Source organism: Pavona decussata, unplaced genomic scaffold, assembly GCF_977016875.1.
Source record: "Pavona decussata unplaced genomic scaffold, jaPavDecu1.1 SCAFFOLD_216, whole genome shotgun sequence".
NCBI lineage: Eukaryota > Metazoa > Cnidaria > Anthozoa > Scleractinia > Agariciidae > Pavona > Pavona decussata.
The window spans coordinates 451,844-471,237 of NW_028145621.1; the positions used below are offsets into that span (position 1 = coordinate 451,844).

The 19,394-nt window shown below is 37.2% G+C and overlaps 1 protein-coding gene across 1 annotated transcript; it reads left to right on the top strand.

Moving 5' to 3' along the window:
• The first annotated feature begins 9,650 nt into the window (after nt 1-9,650).
• LOC146459801 (cytochrome P450 1A2-like) lies at nt 9,651-13,441 on the top strand. Its single transcript, XM_085088878.1, has one exon. It carries the CDS (start codon nt 10,461-10,463, stop codon nt 12,081-12,083), a length of 1,623 nt encoding a protein of 540 aa, XP_084945004.1. The 5' UTR covers nt 9,651-10,460; the 3' UTR covers nt 12,084-13,441.
• The last annotated feature ends 5,953 nt before the right edge of the window (nt 13,442-19,394 follow it).

Genomic DNA, 19,394 nt, shown 5'->3' on the forward strand with positions numbered 1-19,394 from the left:
AATGTGCGCCAGTTTGCAAAACCAAGTTAGCCAGCCGCTTGATTTCGCCAATCGGATGCAAAAGATAACATGTCCTATTCTTTTAAAAATTCCAAAAAAAAAAAAATCACCGAAAACGGAAAATAATTAGCTTTTCTGTTTGTTTACACAGTAAAAGATAACGAAAACAAAACAAACAAAAACAGTGGCCCAGTTTTGGTATAGAGAGCTCCAAGAGATCAAACAAACTGCTCTCGATACAACTGAAATGAAAATTGAGCTGTTCATAGTTTCTTTCCACAATGTCAATTTGACAAAAGATTTATAAAATGTTTACATGTGACATCAAAGTGTGAACAGCAGACCGAGAAAAATTTCCTGTGAATTATTTTGTAAACTTCAACTCAATTAAAAGCATAATCCATTCAATTTATCACAACAAAACCTGAATTTGTTCAAAATTAATCTGTTTTGGTCAGTGTTACCTCGATCGTTTAAATCACACTTTTAGCACTGTCTTGAAACCACCTTTTGGTATGCTTCCTGTTACGTTTAATCGACTGAGAGGCCTTTGACTTGGTTATTCCAGAATACGTGAAAAAAAAAAAAAAATGGCGGGGAAAATCATTCAATCTTTTGTGGTCCATGTTAAACTCTAATTCGGTGCGAATTCAAAGATGTTCTCAAAGCGTTTTCTATCGTTTAATCAACATTATTTCAACCAGACGCTTGTTTTACCATTTCTACAGGATGCAAAGGAAACATAAGGCAAAGGAAAAGGATCCTCCATAATTATTCGTTTTCATTAAATTATAAGATTTTCAATGTAATTCTTTCTTAAATCAGTCAAATTTTTGACGCAGAACTACAACAATCAAATTAGTAAATACACGTTTCCATGCGGATCCTCTTTTGAAGCCATATGCTTCCTTGACAACAGTAAGTACGAAGGTGGAACTGCAAAGTGTAGTATCTACTAATTTCTAACGTACTGTTTTCTTTTTATTGCAACCACGAATTTTAACCGAAACTGAGAGATTTAACCCGAAGAAATTGAATTTTCAAGTTTCTTCTAACTCAGTCGAAAAGCAAGGCTATAAAACTGGTTTCCATTATATTTTACAGACCAAAATTAATTACTATATAGAAATTTGAAGATTTTTGTAGATAATCAGGTAACGCTTTACTGAATTAACCAGAACGGAAAGAGATCCAAAACTGAAGAATTTATTTTGAATGAGTCCAGTGGCCTCCGAATTCAGGCAAAAAGTAAGGTCATCAACAGAGTTTCCATTTCACCGACCAAAGCATTTCAGTAAAGATTTTTGTATAAATAATCAGGCAACTTTATATTGACCTGCTAAAACAAAAACGTTTCTTAGGATATTTTCAATTCCATCAATTTATCTTGTAGTAACTGACGAACGTAATTGTTAGTCTCATTTTCTGGTGTTTCGACTTAGCCTAGAAGTAGGTTTCAGATGCTAATTTTTCTCATAACGCAAACAGAAGAAATTGCTTCTTCAGATTTTGATCGAGCTGTCCTTTTTTCCAGCGTTGTTCTTTTTCTAGTTTATATGCAACTTCCAGTTCCACCTTGGCAGATAGTGGCTGGTATGTTGGAAAGATTTGAGTCGCAAAAATATATGGGGCTGTGCAGAAATCTTGCCCAAAATTTAAGCCTATCACTGATATTTTAATAAACACATCACAATTATCTGTTCCTGAATTGAAGATCAAATATGTATGTTTTGTCATATACCGCCACCATCTTTTAAAGGCATCATAATTTAAATTAAATCTTATCTTTGTTCCGTGTACTTCAGTTCAGTGCTTTCCCTCCTTTTCTGATCCTTTTCCTCATGTTCAGTCTTCTTTCTTGTAGAAATGTCCTTTCTGAGATTAAACCCAACAAAACACATAAACTTCTGTTCATACAAACCCAAGTTGGATTTCTACTTGTAACAATCCTAATACGCGCAAAAGAGCCTTTCACTGCCTCCATCGATAAGCTTTCGCTTCTTACGGACCAGTGTCCGTAATTAGTTTAAAAATTGTTAACCATATAATAAAGATTGATTGATTAAAGAGCCCAAAAGGAACATTCCAAAATATCCCCAAGTGTAATTTTTTTGCAAAGTAACTGACGAAAAATAAACTGGTACCACAGGAAAGTACTGCTCAGCAGCTTTCAATTGAACGGTCACACTTTACCGTTTACGATTTCATCTACACACTCAAAAGTTAGAGCCACATCGTACGGCTTTATAAGTAGCACTACATATCGAAAGTTGGTTAAGCGAGCCAAAAATGTATTTTATACTGACGAACAACTGTACTGCTGTATATTTACGAGTTTTTCAAAGCGAGAGAATAATAATTACAAAATAATAATAATTAAAATAATTACAAAATAAAAATTAATATAGTCTTGCCGCGTCAACAGTACGTCAGAGAATGCTTTTTATAAATCTCTGTATTCGCTAAGATTTATTGAATATTACTGAAACTTGGAATGGGAAAATGGAAATGGGAAATGAGAGATCGTGACTGGTGAATGACTAGTGAATTTTCAAAAATAACTGTTGATATCCACGCCACTAAATTGAAGGTGACAAAGATGAGCGAACATTGAAAACTCCCAAGTTACTCAACTACTATCAGAAATTGTAAGTGACCGTATGACCTTCCCGAATCTATAACAAAAACTTATCGACTTCTACATTTAAAATCAAACTGAAACTTTATTTACCATTAATTAAAACGTACTTAACCCAACATAACAGGCAATAAACTCTTATTACCATCACTAGTGCTGCCTTCTTCACCTCCCTAACTATAACATACAATTTAACATGGCTAGGGGTTACCTCCAAAAATCACGAGTTTATTTGGCCTCTAGGCTCTAACGTTTGACAGCATAATATTGTATTCATTCTTAATTATTATCATTATAGTTAGTTAGAGTTTTGTTCATGTATCTTGATGTATCTGTGCATAGAACAAAATAAATTATATTGTATACAGATTCTGAACGCAGGTGAATAGACGAGGGAAATAAGGAAGATAACAAAATGAAGAAAATCCTTTCTTGTTGTTTTAGACTAAGAGTAGTCTCTTACGTCTCTCAGGGATACGAAGAGCAATGGTCAAAGTCCATAGTGTATAGAATTAGGATGAAAATTAGACCAAAGTCAATAGTGTATAGTATTATCATAAAAATTATGCCAAAATCCATACTGTATGCTTTGAGGATGAAAATGAAGCCAAAATCCATAGTGTATAAAATAAGGATGAAAATTACGCTAAAATCCATAGTGTATAAAATAAGGATGACAATTAGGCCAGAATCCATAGTGTATAAAATAAGGATGACAATTAGGCCAAAATCCATAGTGTATAGTTTTAGGATGAAAATTACGCCAAAATCCATAGTGTATAGAAATAGGATGGAAAATATAGTGTATAGGATAAAAATTAGGTCAAAATCCACAGTGCATAGATTAGGATGACCATTAGGCCAAAATCCATACTGTATAGGTGGTTTGCATTGCCGCCATGTTGGTGTACAAAACAAAAGACAATTTGTTCACATAGTTTGCATAAAAATGGAAGTTAAGTCCCAGAGGAGAAAATCTTATTGTTCCTGTACACCAACATGGCCGCCATGACGTCACATGCAAACTGTCAATAGTATTAGGATGAAAATTAGGAGAAAATCTATAGTGTATAGTATTAGGATGAAAAATTAGGAGAAAACCCATAGTGTATAGTATTAGGATAAAAATTAGGAAAAAATCTATAGTGTATAGTATTAGGATGAAAATTAGGAGGAAATCCATAGTATATAGTATTAGGATGAAAATTAGGCCAAAATCCATAGTGTATAGTATTAGGGTAAAAATTAGGCCAAAATCCATAGTGTATAGTATTAGGGTGAAAATTAGGCCAAAATCCATAGTATAAGGATGAAAATTAGGAGAAAATCCATTGTGTATAGTATAAGGATGAAAATTAGGAGAAAATCCATAGCTAGTGTATAGTATTAGGATGAAAATTAGGAGAAAATCTATAGTGTATAGTATAAGGATGAAAATTAGGAGAAAATCTATAGCGTATAGTATAAGGATGAAAATTAGGCCAAAATCCATAGCTAGTGTATAGTATTAGGGTGAAAATTAGGAGAAAATCCATAGTGTATAGTATAAGGATGAAAATTGAGAGAAAATCCATAGTGTATAGTCTTAGGGTGAAAATTAGGAGAAAATCCATAGTGTATTGTATAAGGATGAAAATTAGGAGAAAATCCATTGTGTATAGTATTAAAATGAAAATAAGGCCAAAATCGATAGACTTTATAGTATTAAGATGAATGTTATGCCAAAAACCATAGTGTACAGTAGTAGGATAAAAAATTAGGCCAAAATCCATAGTGTGTAGTATTAGGATGAAAATTAGGCCAAAATCGATAGTGTATAGTATTAGTATGAAAATTAGGCCAAAATCCACAGTGTATAGTATAAGGATGAAAATTTTCACCTGATTATTATCCTAATACTATACTCTATGGATTTTGGCCCAGTTTTCATCCTAATGCTATACACTATGAATTTTGGCCCAATTTTTATCCTAATACTATACAATATGGATTTTGACCTACTTTTAATCCTAAATATACTACGCACTGTGGATTTTGGTGTAATTTCAAACCTTAAGGACGGTGCCTACTAATACCGAAGTATTTTTGTCCGGTTTATGACTATGCGGGAAAAGCAGATCTTTGCCAGGGCTATTGGAATCCAAAAAGAAAATTGGGGGTAACCATGCATTTTTCAGAGATAACTAAGCAATAATATCTCTAAAAACCGCCAAAATATAAAGCAATGTGTGGGATTTTTTCCTAAATTGAAGCTTAATTATCTCTGAAAAATGCATGGTTACCCCCAATTTTCTTATGAGATACCAAAAGCATTTGCTAAGTTCTGCTTTCTCCGTATAGTTTTAAACCGCGCAAAAATATTGCTGTATTAGTAGGCACCACCCATAGGACACCCGAGTATCTCGAGATGCGCAGAACGTGTGCGCAGTAACAATAGTAGGCACCGTCCTTAAAGTATACAATATGGATTTTGGCCTTTTTTGGTCCTAATACTATACACTATGGGTGGTGGCCTAATTTTAATCCTAACCCTATACACTATGGATTTTAGCCTAATTTTAATCCTAATACTATACCCTATCGATTTTGGCCCAATATTCATCCTAATCATGTATACACTATGGATTTTGGCCTAATTTTCATCCAAACATTAGAGTGCATGGTGTTGGTATTAAACTAATACCAACACCACTACCACTCCAAAAAAGGGACAAAATAAAATTTAGGCTAAAGTTATTGCCAAACTATCATCACTTCATAAAAGGGAGAAAAAGCCAAAACTTAGAGGGTATAGTATGGCAACCTATCGATGCGAGAAATTTTGGCGTCACTGTCCGTCCGTCCGTACGCAACACTACAAGAAAACCAGTGCGAATGGCACGGCATCAGGAGAAAAACTTGAAAAAAAAAAAATACAGCCACGAGAAAATGACTTTTTAATAGACGGCACAGCTTTATTGAGAATACCAGCCGTGAAGACCGAGGGTCAGTTATTAAAAGACAGTTTAGACGGTGTTTAACAAAACCACGTTCTAAGCCATTTCCAATTTTGCCAACGATCATATTATAACATTGTATACTGCCGACGGTAACAAGAAGACTTGCATCAAAGAGTAGAAAACTATTTATCTACTTTAAATAAACCACCTATAAACAGATTTAGAGGCCCACTGATTGTCTTAAGCCGGGGTCTAAGTTACACTCTGTTTAAATAGAGTATTTTTGAGTATTTTGCCGTTTCAATCGTCTCTGTGCACCTTGTTGTTCAAAGCGCAGATATTACTTTTTTGTATTGTGACGCCAGAAATTCACGCTCGCCGGTGCGTGCATCAAAACAAACAATAACACAATTTCCTGAACTTTGCTTCCACTTGTTTAGGGAAATTCACCTCTAAATACAGAGTAGAGGCCGAGTAGAATAAGGATTAATTTTAGCGCGCATTTTCAGTTTTTCCAAATTGGCCGAGTCGCGCAACGACAAGGGCAATTTTCGAAAACTTTGAAAATACAAGTGAAAATTAATCCTTAATTATAATTCTACGAGGTCTCATTGCGATGACAGTTTTATAACATAGAGGAAAAAATTTTCTTAAAACCATCGAGGCACTTCGTAAAACAGTCAGCCCCGGAGAAAAAACACTCACCCGTAAGCAAAGCAAAGCAAACAAATTATTTTATCGTTTCGTAGCGAATAAAACAAACAAAACTGACGAGAAAGATGATCGTTTTACATATGTAATCAAGAAAAAACTAAAAAACGATGAAACCAAATGTTAGGTGTCAATTAATTTATTCACCTGCGCTGTGACGCTTTCAACCGATTGAAAATCATACGAACACAGATTGATAAAAATGGCAAACGGTGGATCCAAAGAAGGAACTTGCAGGATAATTTCTTCCACTGAATTTGACCATAGTTGGTCTACCAACTATGATTTGACCTGCTCCTTCCTCTAATCAAAAGGACACTGTTATGCTCGGGTATCGTTCGTTGGAAGAAGAAATAGCGAGGTGAAAGCGCTTGGTCTCCACGACTGATTTCAGCTTTTTAAGGGTGACAATTCAAATCACGTCATCACTCCCCCCCCCCCCCCCCCTCCCCCGACTTGCACTTTGGGCTTTGTTTTGAAATGGAGCTCTTGAAGGCTTGTACCAACTTCTTTCTCCCACTAAGTCCTTATTCTTTGCTTAGACTGACACAAAACTTTCTAGTGTTACTAATACTAAAAGCTAACACCAGTTTTCGGAGTCTGCGATATCGAAATGTGAACTACAATGGAAAAAGAAAATTCACCTTTAGGAATTTTCTTTATAGCTGCAACACTTGATTTTCACGTACTTTTAACACAAACAACCCGGCTTTCAAAAATAGTTGAACTCCAAAGAACCTGAAAGAACTCGTTGTTGGTCCGCCACAAAATGAAGAAACCAACTGTGTGAAGAAAATGCACCCTGTTACAATTAATCAGCATTCAGTAGTTTTGCCCTCTAAGTTATAAACATTGTAATTGTTATTGTTAGTAAGCAGTCTGCTGCAAATGCACTAAAACATATATAACTCCAGAAAGGATGAGGAATTTTAAAGGTTATTATGTACATTGGATAATCGGACTTATATAAATGTTACAGTGGAACCCCGCTCTACGGGCACTGGTTATCTGCGCACTGTCCGTGCTAAATGCAGACATTGTATCCTGTTCAAATAATAACATATTACTGTAAAAGGTAGCAAAATAGCGTGGCAGGTTTGATCAGTCTTTTCTTCCGGTGTTTGACCCTCATATACTGTAGTCGTTAATAACGTTTTCTGCCTACTATAGCGACACAAAACATTCGGCATTCCCTTGGCCTCAGTTTTGCTGCAGTTATCGCTTGTAGCCTTCTTCCACTCGGGGACGAATGCTGATAGGACTTTGATTCCGTTATCATGTTTCAATATTAAAAGTAATTTTAATCCGAGACTGCGGTAAATGCGCGTAGGGTTTCTTTAGTTTGAAAATTGTAACAGTAACAGTTACTAACAGTGACTGTTAGTTAAGAGATTAAACAACGTTTTCTTGGCGTAGAAATGTCTGTTTTTATTTTTGTAGCTATAAAACATGTGCCCGTGAATTTCTTTTTTTTTTTTGAGAGCGCGCTTAATACTTTATTCGGACACCCGGATAATACGGACACTTTGGCATGTCCCCTTGGTGTCCGTATTAACCGGCTTCCAAAGCGAATTGTGGAGCTCCGCTTTAAGGCTTTTGCTTAATATATATACTACCAGCACCACTATCACTCCAAAAAAGCGACGAGAAGTCAAAAATATGAGTGTATAGTAGCATTAGGATAAAAATTAGGCTAAAGTAACTGATACCAAAACTACTATCACTCCGAAAAAAGCGCCAAAAAGCCAAAAATATTGACTGTCTATGATGAAAACTAGCCTAAACTAATTCCAACACCAATATAACTCCAAAAAGCGACAAAAATTAGAGTCTATAGTATTAGGAAGAAAATTTTAGCAAAACCAATACTAACATCACCGTCACGCCTAAATGTGAGAAAAAGCCAAAGATTTGACTGGATGAAAATTAGACTAAAAGTTATAGCAAAACCACCACCACTTCATAAAAGTGACAAAAAGGAAAAAAAAATTGAGTGTATAGTATTAAGATGAAAATTAGTCTCAAGTAATACCAAAACCCCTATCACACCAAAACAGCGACAAAAAGCCAAAAATCAGAGTCTATAGTATTGCTCTTGTATTGAAATTTGTCTCGATAAGAATTGTGACGTGGTAGCAAAATGCAGACTGAAGACTTTTCTTTTGGATAAAAACTGTCCTCAAATCAAATGCATAGGGTAAATAAAATTTAAGTAACTAAACTCTAAAATGCAACTAAAAAATTTGGTGGACAGCGGCACTAACTAGCCGTCACAGTTTATTTGGTCTAAACCATCACATAGTTCTTATTAGGGTCTTCAGTGCAGAATAACATGGCGTGGTATGCCCGCATCTTGGTGGTATTTCTGCGGAGTTTTCTAGGTTTGGTTTATCTCTTCTTGACTTAAAATGACAAACGTTTGTGTTAAAATAAACCCATAACTCTACAATTTATTTAATTGGGCTATTAATGCTCCACTTACAAAAGTCGAGGTAAACAAAACTCCGATAAGTTAACGGGACTAAAATGAACCCAAACTTTTGAAATTCGCTTCATGGTTTGTTTGTATCCTATCTTGGCGCAACAAACTTAACAGTGCAAACAACCCTGCTTTAAGGTTCGACTCCCCCGAAGTACCAAGATTTTCAAAAGGCCAGCCTGAACTCTTGGTGTCGGCCCTACAAAATGCAAGAAGCCTTTGCGTAGCATGCAGATGCGTTAATTACCTGACAGGAAAAAATATAAGATGGTTCATATCATTTTCACATAACAAGTTCAGCAAAGCCGCGAAAAGTTTAGGAAAATTACACATCTCTCCAACTTTCTCCACTTTTAAGATCTTCAACTACTGACTGCTTAACAACCTAATTAATTGAAGAAACCGCAATACTTGACAGTCGGAAAGTTACGCTATTCTATCGTATATCTCTCGCTGGTAACTACAAAACAATTTTGCTTTTTACAATAAAAATTGCCTGTTGTGAATCCTAACTGTTATCTGTTTCCATCTGTTATCTGTGCCGGCTCCCGGCACAGTTTCCACCAACAAATGTTTACCACAGACGCAATATCCGTTTGCAAAAAGGGAACCGAAGTTTCTTCGAAAAGCAAAGCTTTCTGGATGAGTTAATGAAGACAATGTAAGCAAACGTCTGAGCCCGTAGTCATTTGACCCGCGGTATGTACAAGTGAAAATGTCCAAGACAGCAGCAAAAAGGGTTCAATTAAATTCAATTTAAATTTAATCACACTTATTCGAAATACAATATATTTTTATGGTAAGAAAATAAACATTTAGATAATTATATTTAAGTGGTTTTACCTTCTAGGGAAGTGAGTAGTGGCCAAAGGAGCAAGGCCACTACCTCTGTGCAGCTTCAAAAATGGGGGAAATAGAATTTATAAAACTGATTGTAGGGTGAGGCATTTTTTATACGATTAAATAGAACGCCCCTGGATCCTATGTGGCATTTGCTTTTTTTGAATAAATGTAATCGACAATGACCTCACGCACCGGCTGGCTGAGAAGCATGAACTTCATTGATCATGTCGATGACGGCTTAGCTGACAAATTTTTTGTGGATCAGCAGTATGATCATGCGCAAGAGTAACAGAGGTCACTTTGATTTTCAATGTTTTTTAATAAGACATTGTTCCTCCTCCCTACAATACAAAGCGCGAATGGAATACTCTAAATTCTTTTTTATTCTGAAAACTTCTATCGTTATACATCAAAACAATATTCCCTAGTCTACTCATTTGTTCGCTTAACAATGAATCGGTGTTGAATTTTGTCCTCCAGTGCGATTGACTAAAGGGCTCAAAGTTGAACGGTCAGTTTTTAAGACGTTTAAAATATATTGAAATAGTTACAAGATATCGCTCCTGTAAAAGCCGTTTCCACTCAGTTAAGTATTTCTCATCTAAAGAAGCAAGCTGTGCATTAAGATGTACGTACGTGGTATAAACTATTCCCAATGGGTTTAATAGTGTGACCTTGGCATACAGGGAACCGCTCTTTTCTAAAGTTCACTTTTCACAGCTGATTAGCGTCGATGGCAATAACATTGCTTGTTACTGACTGACCACGCGTACAGTTGTGCTCGCTTATCACAGGACGCACCTCGAAAAAATAACCCTGAGGCATTGCCTCTTGCAGACGCAACAGGATAATGGAAGTGACACTATTAGTAGTCGATCCTTTGTTTTTCCTTCTGATACTCACTGCTTTTCTCTGCTATTTTCTTTTTGGACGACGACAAAAGCCAGTGAATTATCCACCGGGGCCATGGGGTCTTCCAATCGTTGGAAATCTAACCCAACTTGGTTCCTCGCCGCATATTGCACTGACCGAGATGAGCAAGATCTATGGCGATGTGTTTTCGGTGAAGTTTGGAACGAGAGAAGCTGTAGTTTTGAACAGCGAGGAGGTCGTCAAAGAAGCCTTGCTGCAACGCCATCGACACTTCTCCAGCCGTCCGACGTTGTTCTCGTTGAACATATGCGGAGTTCGGAAATTCAGTATTGCTTTCGGAGAATACTGTCCCTTTCAAGTTCAGAGAAAGAGGTCGGCTTTAAAAGCCATCCATGAAATTGTCTTCAGCAACGTGGATTACCTCAACAAAATCGTTCACGGCGAATTTCTAGATTTCAAAGCAGAGCTGGCCATGAAAGGAGCAGAAACCTTCCAGCCGTCCAATGAGCTCAAAATGGTTGTGATCAAAATAATGTTTAACCTCACTTTTGGAGAAGACCCTGAGAACCATCTGTTTACGGAAGAACTGCAAAAACTTGTTGTCGAGACCAATGAGTTTTCCGAAAATAATGCTGCTGGCGCTCTGGTAGATTATGTACCCTGGTTGACGCCTTTTGTTCGCAAGCAGATCGAAGCTGTCGAACACTCTGTGGAAGCATTGATCAATTTCGTACGCAAGGTGTACACCGCCCGAAAACATTACCTTGAGAATGAGTCTTGTATTGCTCAGTGTCTGGCGAAGATATTGGAAAAAAGGCATAGGAAACGTGGGGAAGAGGACAAAATGGATCTTGAAATGGATGTACAAAGTGATATTTTGTCTGCACAACCTAAAGGCAAATCAGTCAAGATTGGTGATGAGGAAATGGTGAAAATGCTTTCAGCCGATATATTTGGAGCTGGGCTGGAAACGGTTGGGAATACCTTAAGCTATGCAATGGCCTACTTAGTAAACTACCCAGAGGTTCAGCGAGACCTTCATCGAGAGTTGGACAATGCTGTTGGACGAGATCGTCTTCCCACCATCCAGGACAAGCCAAACATGCCTCTTCTTCAGGCTACAGTATTAGAAGTTCTTCGTATTTCTTCCGTGGTTCCACTTGGTTTGCCTCACCAGACCACGGAAGATTCATCCGTTGGCAGATACAAGATCCCAAAGGATACAATGGTGGTCGTCAATCTGTGGGCAGTGAATCATGACTCTCGTGTCTTTGAAAATCCGCACATATTCAATCCGTATCGCTTCCTTGATGAGAACGGAGACGTGTGCAAAGTGAAAAGCAAGTTGCAGCTTCCCTTCTCAATTGGCAGTCGACGATGTCTCGGAAGCACGCTTGCCAAAGCGGAGATATTTTTGCTCCTGGCGTGTTTGTTGCAGAACTTTGAACTAACCGCAACGCGAGGTAATATTGATTTGGAGGCCCGTTTTGGACTAACTTTGAGTCCAAGGCCTTTTTGTGTTTGCGTTAGTCCGCGTTTAATAGCCTCAGGAATCAATATCCCATGCTTCAAAGAATGTGTTAAAAACTTTTTAAACTAAAATTTTACTTATTATCGAAGGCATTATTAGACCTTTTTTCTTGGCCTGATCTTTTATCACAGGAAAAAAAAAAACATAATTTAACGTAATCATGTATTCCAATTCACGCATTCACATATAAATGATATGTATGTAAATCACTAGCTGACATTTCACCACCATTTTGTACGAAAAGTTTAATTTGTCATGTTTTGATTTTTCCAAAGCAGTTCAATTGCTTCGGTCAAGGTGATCATTTTTGCTTCTTTAACGTCAACAAATGTATTTGGCATGATATTTTTTGTAGATTTGGTGGAAATGTGTAAATATAGTGAGGCAAAGATATATTTTCGTTCATGCTACTAAAAATTCACAGAGACAGTTTGTAAAGTAAACTGATTGACAGATTGTGGAAAATGAAGGATGCTTTTGTCCCGAATGAATGAAACTAACTGTGAAAACACAAATCTTCATGGTAAATACTTTAGAATATCGTTTGACTAGATATTGATATTTCGCTTATTCGATTTTTGTCCCGTGGAAAAGGAATGAGAAGGGTGAGGTCACGAAAACGTGGTCTAGTCAATTTATTTCGCCATAGGAGGCGAATCATTCACGCGTAAGTGACAAACAGATAATTATGTTAACGTTGTTTGTTCGGGCCCTTACCTTGGCCAAGGTGACCGTACTTGCTTCAGTGACTTTATTTGAAACGGTAAACACCAAACATTTTTAAGTTTTTGAATTTTAAGAACACCAATTAAGTGGTGACTGAAGTAAGGCCTCTTTTAGTACTAGGTGCTTAATATGTGATGAAGGTCCTAATTGGATATAAAAACAGTGTAGTAAGAAAAAGCACTAACAGTTTATTAAGGCACACCCATATTGTTCTTTGACTTAAACATTGCTCGTTAAAGCTGCTTTACTATTTTCAACAGTTTAGAACACTGTTCGAAGGCGTTTTCAGGGTACGATTTTGCTGCATTAACCAGCACAATAACTAATACTTGTGAAGGGTTGAAGGTCAGACTTCTTGATCTCCAGTGCCCGAAACAAATAAATCCGCACCCGTTCATGAGATTGTGATTTATTATTTCCTTTAGAGGAACTTATAGCTACGTTGTTAAGTCTCATGTATGTAGGAGTCAGAGAATATTTGTATCTTAACAAGACCGAGGAAACATGTATCCCAATGTAATAATAGAGACTGATTAGTTCAATTACCGCAGTATGGAGCAATGCAACTGTTGTAACATTGACCAACACTGTATCATTTATAAAATAAACACATCTAGGCGAAACCCTTTCTTACTTAATTGTGTATAATTAACTGAACGATGGAGTAACCAAATCGACTCTTACGTGCCTGCATTCTGCAGTCTCGACAATCATTTTGTGACTCATCAGGTCTTTGCTTAATCAGCTTCGAAGGTTTCTTTAGAGCAGTGATCTATCCCATGCGAGTTCATTCATTTTTCCACAACGATCAACAATGTCAATGAACAGAATGAAAACAAGACAAGATTGATTGCATTAATTAAGTAACATGTACGCTTAACGAAAACAACTTAGACAGAGTCAGTTACTTGTTTTACAAAGAAGTTAGAGGTGGGGGGTTAATACTCTCAATTCTTAAGTGGTACAATCTTCCTACGGTTGACACGCTTTTAGTTTATGTTCGGACAAGGCGAGAAACACGTAAAAAATTCCCAGACACAGGTTACTTTGTTTCATTCAAGACACGTGTTTCGCTCATTCCAGTACAATCAGTTTTAAGCCGTCACTTACATTTCTTTGTTCCAACTTTCTCACTTCAATCCTCTCTAGTTGTTCTTCCAGAGATTCTTAAACCATACCATAAAACAGTAACCCTGAGCTACCAATTATTCAAAGGACTATTTATTTTCGAGAGGGCTTATTATTGGCATGACAATAAAAAAGCTCTATACAGCTTGAAAGAACATATAGGAAAGGTACAGCTATTGGCATCTAAGGTCTTTTGGGGGGAAGGGAAAAGACACTGAGCTCTTTTCACATTCCTTTGAAGGAACAGCTTCAGCGATACCAATGCAAGTCCACAACCAATAATTCGGGCAAAAAAGTAAGACAGATTCTTGGGAACGAAGCACTTTGTGCATCGATCGTAGGTACATATTTCATTTTGTTTCCTCTACCAACCGTTATCTGAAGCATCGAGAAAGAGGCAGGTTTTTTTTCGGCGTATGTACAAGTTCAAGGACGTATAAGTATATTTCCCAGAGATAAAGGATGGAAAGGAATGAATCGTGACAGAGAACATTTCTTAGCTAAAGCTGTGATGCGGGGCACTGAATTCTAGATAATTCTAATCGCTTCACTCGCAGAGAGTAGCGTCATTGAATATCATTAGAGCAAAAGCAGGATAATGTCACGAAAGACTGTTTACAAAAAATTGATCAGCTTCTCTTGACATTTCACGGTGCGCGCTCACTTTCATTGCATACTAAATGACACCTTGTTTACGAAGATGACTCACGATAACAGTTGCTTGAGCCGGAACCAAGGTCAGAGAGTTTGCCGCGTTCGAAGTGTTCTAAGACAATCAGCTCATCCAGGAGTATTTCTGGCATGACCCATCTTGTAGAAGGCTGCCATCGAAACATTGGCCGGTGCAACTGTTTTTAAGAGAATCAGTTATTTCTCCTGACGATTCCCAAGTCAGGAGTCACTGGTCAGGAGTTAAAGCGCCCGGTGGGGTACTCCCCCAAGGCGTGGTTTTAACAAGCGACTCAAGCAAAAAACACAAGCAAGAGTACGCGATACAAATATTGAAAAACGTAACCACGAGCACAGGAAACCAAGTATATCTTGTACTTACATTTGTGTTAAAAAGATAAATATCAACAAAAATGTGGATCTAAAGGTGCCTCCACACGGCAAAATAAAGTAGGCAAACTCATACACGCATATATACTTCGACACGGTCAGTAAACATAGATTAGAGACCCGCCGTGAGGGTACTCCAGGACGACATTAGGCAATTTCAATTAAATTCTGGTCAAGAAAAGATTAGATGGCTCTGACCGGGCTTAGGCAGAGTTAATTTGTTCAGAAAAATGGCACTAAGCAACTCTTGGGCTCTGGCTAATCAAATAATTGCTTCTAATATCCTGAAGCAAAAACATTGTATTACATTGCGACAAACCAAGAAAATTAAATTTCTTTTAAAGTTAGTTTGCTTCTTACAATAATGCTGCAAATTTTATACCGACCCCTTAAGCTGGCTTCAAACCCGAAGAGATGAATTGATTTTCGTTCAGAAATACTATTTAGGATTCAGACCCTTGCGAGAACCGAGCGATGGCGAAGAGCCTTTGTATCCTGATGTACGACGATATATTTTGCCGTCCGACAAGTTACGCTAAAATAGTTACAGCTTATGTTTAAATTTCGCGGCCCTTCAGTCATATTAACGACTCGCCAAGTAAACGAAAATTAATTGTCCAGTACATAACGCTCCACAATTCCGCCTCTAGAAGAACGTCGTAGAGAGAACAGCTCTCTGCCAATATCTGCAAATAAATCGTAGTCATTCTACACCATATTTTGTGTTCACCTCAGCCGGTTTTAAACCTGTTCAGAACTTAACACAGAGAGCATTTCCCTCGGCTGTCGAAGTAAATAATAGTTATATTCAGGGACTCTTGCTTAATATGTGACTTTATTCCTTCCTTCATACCTGAGTATATCTTGAGACAGAGAAGTCAATGGCCCCAGTAATTTACCGGGCCCGATAACTTTATTTTTAAATGTTTTTTCGCCGATTACACAGTGATTACAGACATGGTACTTGGCCAACGTTTTCATAGGATTATAAGATTTTAAAATTTAGTATTCAAAGCTTACAAAAATTGACGTCTACATTTATCACCACACTTATCGGGCCCGTTAAGTTACCGGGACTTTCAAGAAACGACCCCCTGGCCACAAAGAATGAGGAAAAACCAGTCAATCACAGACGCGAAAAAAATGCCATCATTCTTTGGTTTCTACCAATCGTCTTGCTCCAAAACTCGCACATTATTATTTTTCCAGCAATTTCTTAGACTTTTTAATCCAGTGGATTTTTACACAAGAATTGTCTTCTTGAATTCGACTGCCTATTACAGAGTCGTTTCTACTTTCTTTGGAACTCAGTAATCCGCTATAAAATTATGGACTGCTGATCGACTGGCCTCTCGAGTCCAAACTATTCATGGTCTAACGCCTTAAATTGCAAGCTCCTTTTCATTCCCAAGAAAGCCGAAAATAAACTACTCCAATCAAGTAAGAGGTTTTTGTTTCTGTGGTTTGCTGTTGTGGTAGAAACGTAAGGTGACCGTGGTTCCCATCAGAGAAAACGTCACTTCGAACAGAATCGTGACCGAAAAATTGCTTATCGGTGGAATGATCGGATATCTAATCGCACTGTGATTACTGAAGTAATTCTTACGGAAGATCCCGGTCGCCACTTTGCTTTAGCCTACCTAATACTCGTTTACCTAGCCGAGCGAGAGGTGCTTGTCCTGTTTTTCGCGCTTAGGCAAAATAAACACGAGTCTACTTAGAAAGTCCGCCATTCTCGTCAGGGGCAAAGTGGACAGACCTGGTAGAGAGTTCATAGAATTAAACCGACACAAACATTAGGGGGATATTTGCGCGTGCGTGAAGGCTACAGGATATCTTTATCTTTATGTGCGCCTTGGACAAAACTCGAAGGCGTGATCAATCTCAGTGACCACACGTTTCAAGTTGATTTCATAGCTGGTCCTAAGTGTCTAGCAGATAAATATCACTCTAACTAGATCTAAAAGGCCTCTATAAGTTATTGTTACTACAATATCATTCCATTTCTCTGAATACAGATATATAGTTCTCTTCATTGTGTTCAGTTATAAAAGCACCTGAGAAATTCCAGAGTTAAAAAGCGGTGAAATTAAATTGATGCATTAAGACACTTATAACATCACAATCACGAAAACTGATTAACTTACCACAAGAAGTAAAAACCTGACGAGGGAAAAAACACATTTGTTTGTGCTTATTTGAAATATTACGACCGCTGTTTGCTCCGGTCATTTTATTCAAAGAGCAATCATATCAGCACCGCAGCACGTCAACGCATTTGAAATATGAAAAGCAAAGACACGTTTCTCAAAATTTTAACACCAGCCCGTCAAGAACCCTCCAAAAAAAAGAGCCGATATTAAAACAGTTGTCTATATATCAGGAAGGCAATGCATTTGAAACGCTGAATAGACACGTCCGTCTAGCTGTGGTTCCACTGTTTGTAGAGTGCGGTCAGAGAGATTCGCCCCGCCAAAATGTTTAGCACGCACATAAAGATACAAATTTTTCTGTAGTCTTCCTTCACTAGTAACTAGCCCCTAATGTTACTCTCACTGTTTAATTCTATGAACGTTCTGTCTGGTCTGTCCACATTGCCCCTGACGAGAATGGTAGACCTTGTTAGCAGACGAGCGTTTACAATTATTTCTATTGCTGTGTTGATTTACGAGTAATGTTAGTGAGCTCACTAGATCCTATCGGCCACTTTTAGATTAGCCATTTCCAAATACGTTTTTTTCTCAATTGTAAACTGGCAATGTTAATGTGGTAGAAGTTAATTCAGTCACGATTTCTGTCCAATTTAAACAAAATCAAATGAAATTAATTAAACAAATTCTCCTGGCTCCTCTGAAGTAAGAACAAAGCCAGGAGAGGCCATGCAGAGTCCTCCTGTGTCAACGGTTGACTTCATATGGCTGTCTTATTAAAGTACAATCTGGAACAAGAGAGGCATCCTCTCTTGTCTGGAATCATAAACCAGCTAATACTGAAAGTAAAAAAAAAAAAATTGTTAAACGCTATATCACAACTGGAAGCTAAGGGGGTTTTGGAAATGTGATCTTTATTATCATAACTGTGTAGTGAACTTTTGCTTTGAATTTATCCGAGAATCATTATTTGATGATTTGAGAAGGCACATCAAAGACTCGAGAGAGTTTTCATCTGATTTCCAAAAAGTTGGTAGAAATAAAAAAAAAGGAAAAAGAAAAATCGGTTGCGTCTCAGTTTTTTTAACCTATCTTCTCTGAGTTTGAAAATCAAATAAAATACTCTTCCTTGTGTTTGATATATTACATCATAATTGTTTGACGACTACAGCGTGCCAAGGATAATAATCAAGGGAAAAACAACCTTTTCGGGGAAGCATTTTTAATTACCAAGTGGACGTGATCTGAGATACCACTGATTAGCCTCTAGAATGCAAAATAATTACGTAGAATTAGCACAGAAAGATATTACATGTACATATCCTCAGCAATTATTTAATCTCTTCTGTAAAACAAAAAAATATAATAAAAATAACCCCATTTAGTGGTAAAATGATCCACTTTCTAAATTATCAACTGTCTTGATACCTGCAATGAATTTACCCATACTGACAACGTAAAGGAACAGGGCAATTTTTTCTTTTAAAAGTCACAGTCACGATGTAAGACATGGAATAGATTCTCTCTCTATGTAATGACGTAGGATATGCAGTTTTAATATCGAATATTGCAGTACGTTTGTAGGGGTGATTTTCTGGCTAATGGTGAATTTCTTTTGCAAGACAAATTAGGCAAAAAAGAAAAGAAAATTTGATCAATTAAACCTGGCGATACATTTTATACATGAAAACAAACGTAGTGCTGTGGGTTGGGGTTTTCCACAACTTGGTTGGTGCTGCATGCTCCTAAAATACAAAAAAAAGTGCTCTATAAAACATACATTTTAACACAGACCAGAAAATAACCCTCAAACGAAAACAGTAAATCTTAAAAAAAATTGTTTTAATACAAGGAGAGCGATGCATTTGAAAGATAAAAATCAAGGAAACAGTCCACCGGAAAGCGCATTACGACAAATCAGGAGCTGGTTTTGTTAACGATTAAAAGTTCGTTTCAATTGGGAGATTTGATTGGTTATCCAAGCGGGTTGAGACGCTCGGGATCACCCGTTACCGGTCCGCAGATGTTTTAAACCGGGGAACGTAATTGGTTGTTGTTGTTGCTTTCAGGCGGGCACACCGCCAAATGTTTTTTATCAAATTCTAGAAGTTTCCTCAAAATGAAAACAATAGAGAATGATGGCTTAGTGGATGCATTGCTGTTGCAAAGCAAAATGGTCTTTTTTCATTATGCTGTTCAAAACATGGTAAGTCCAGTTTTAAACTTATTTGACATCCCAGCTATCTAACAACTTCGTAAAATAGCATTGACTAAAACTGTCTGGTATTGACTGCTTGTCTGAAACGCTGGCTAGGGC

Coding starts and splice junctions, on each gene's coding strand:
- LOC146459801 (XM_085088878.1), top strand. CDS start 10,461: ATGGAAGTGACACTATTAGTAGTCGATCCTTTGTTTTTCCTTCTGATA.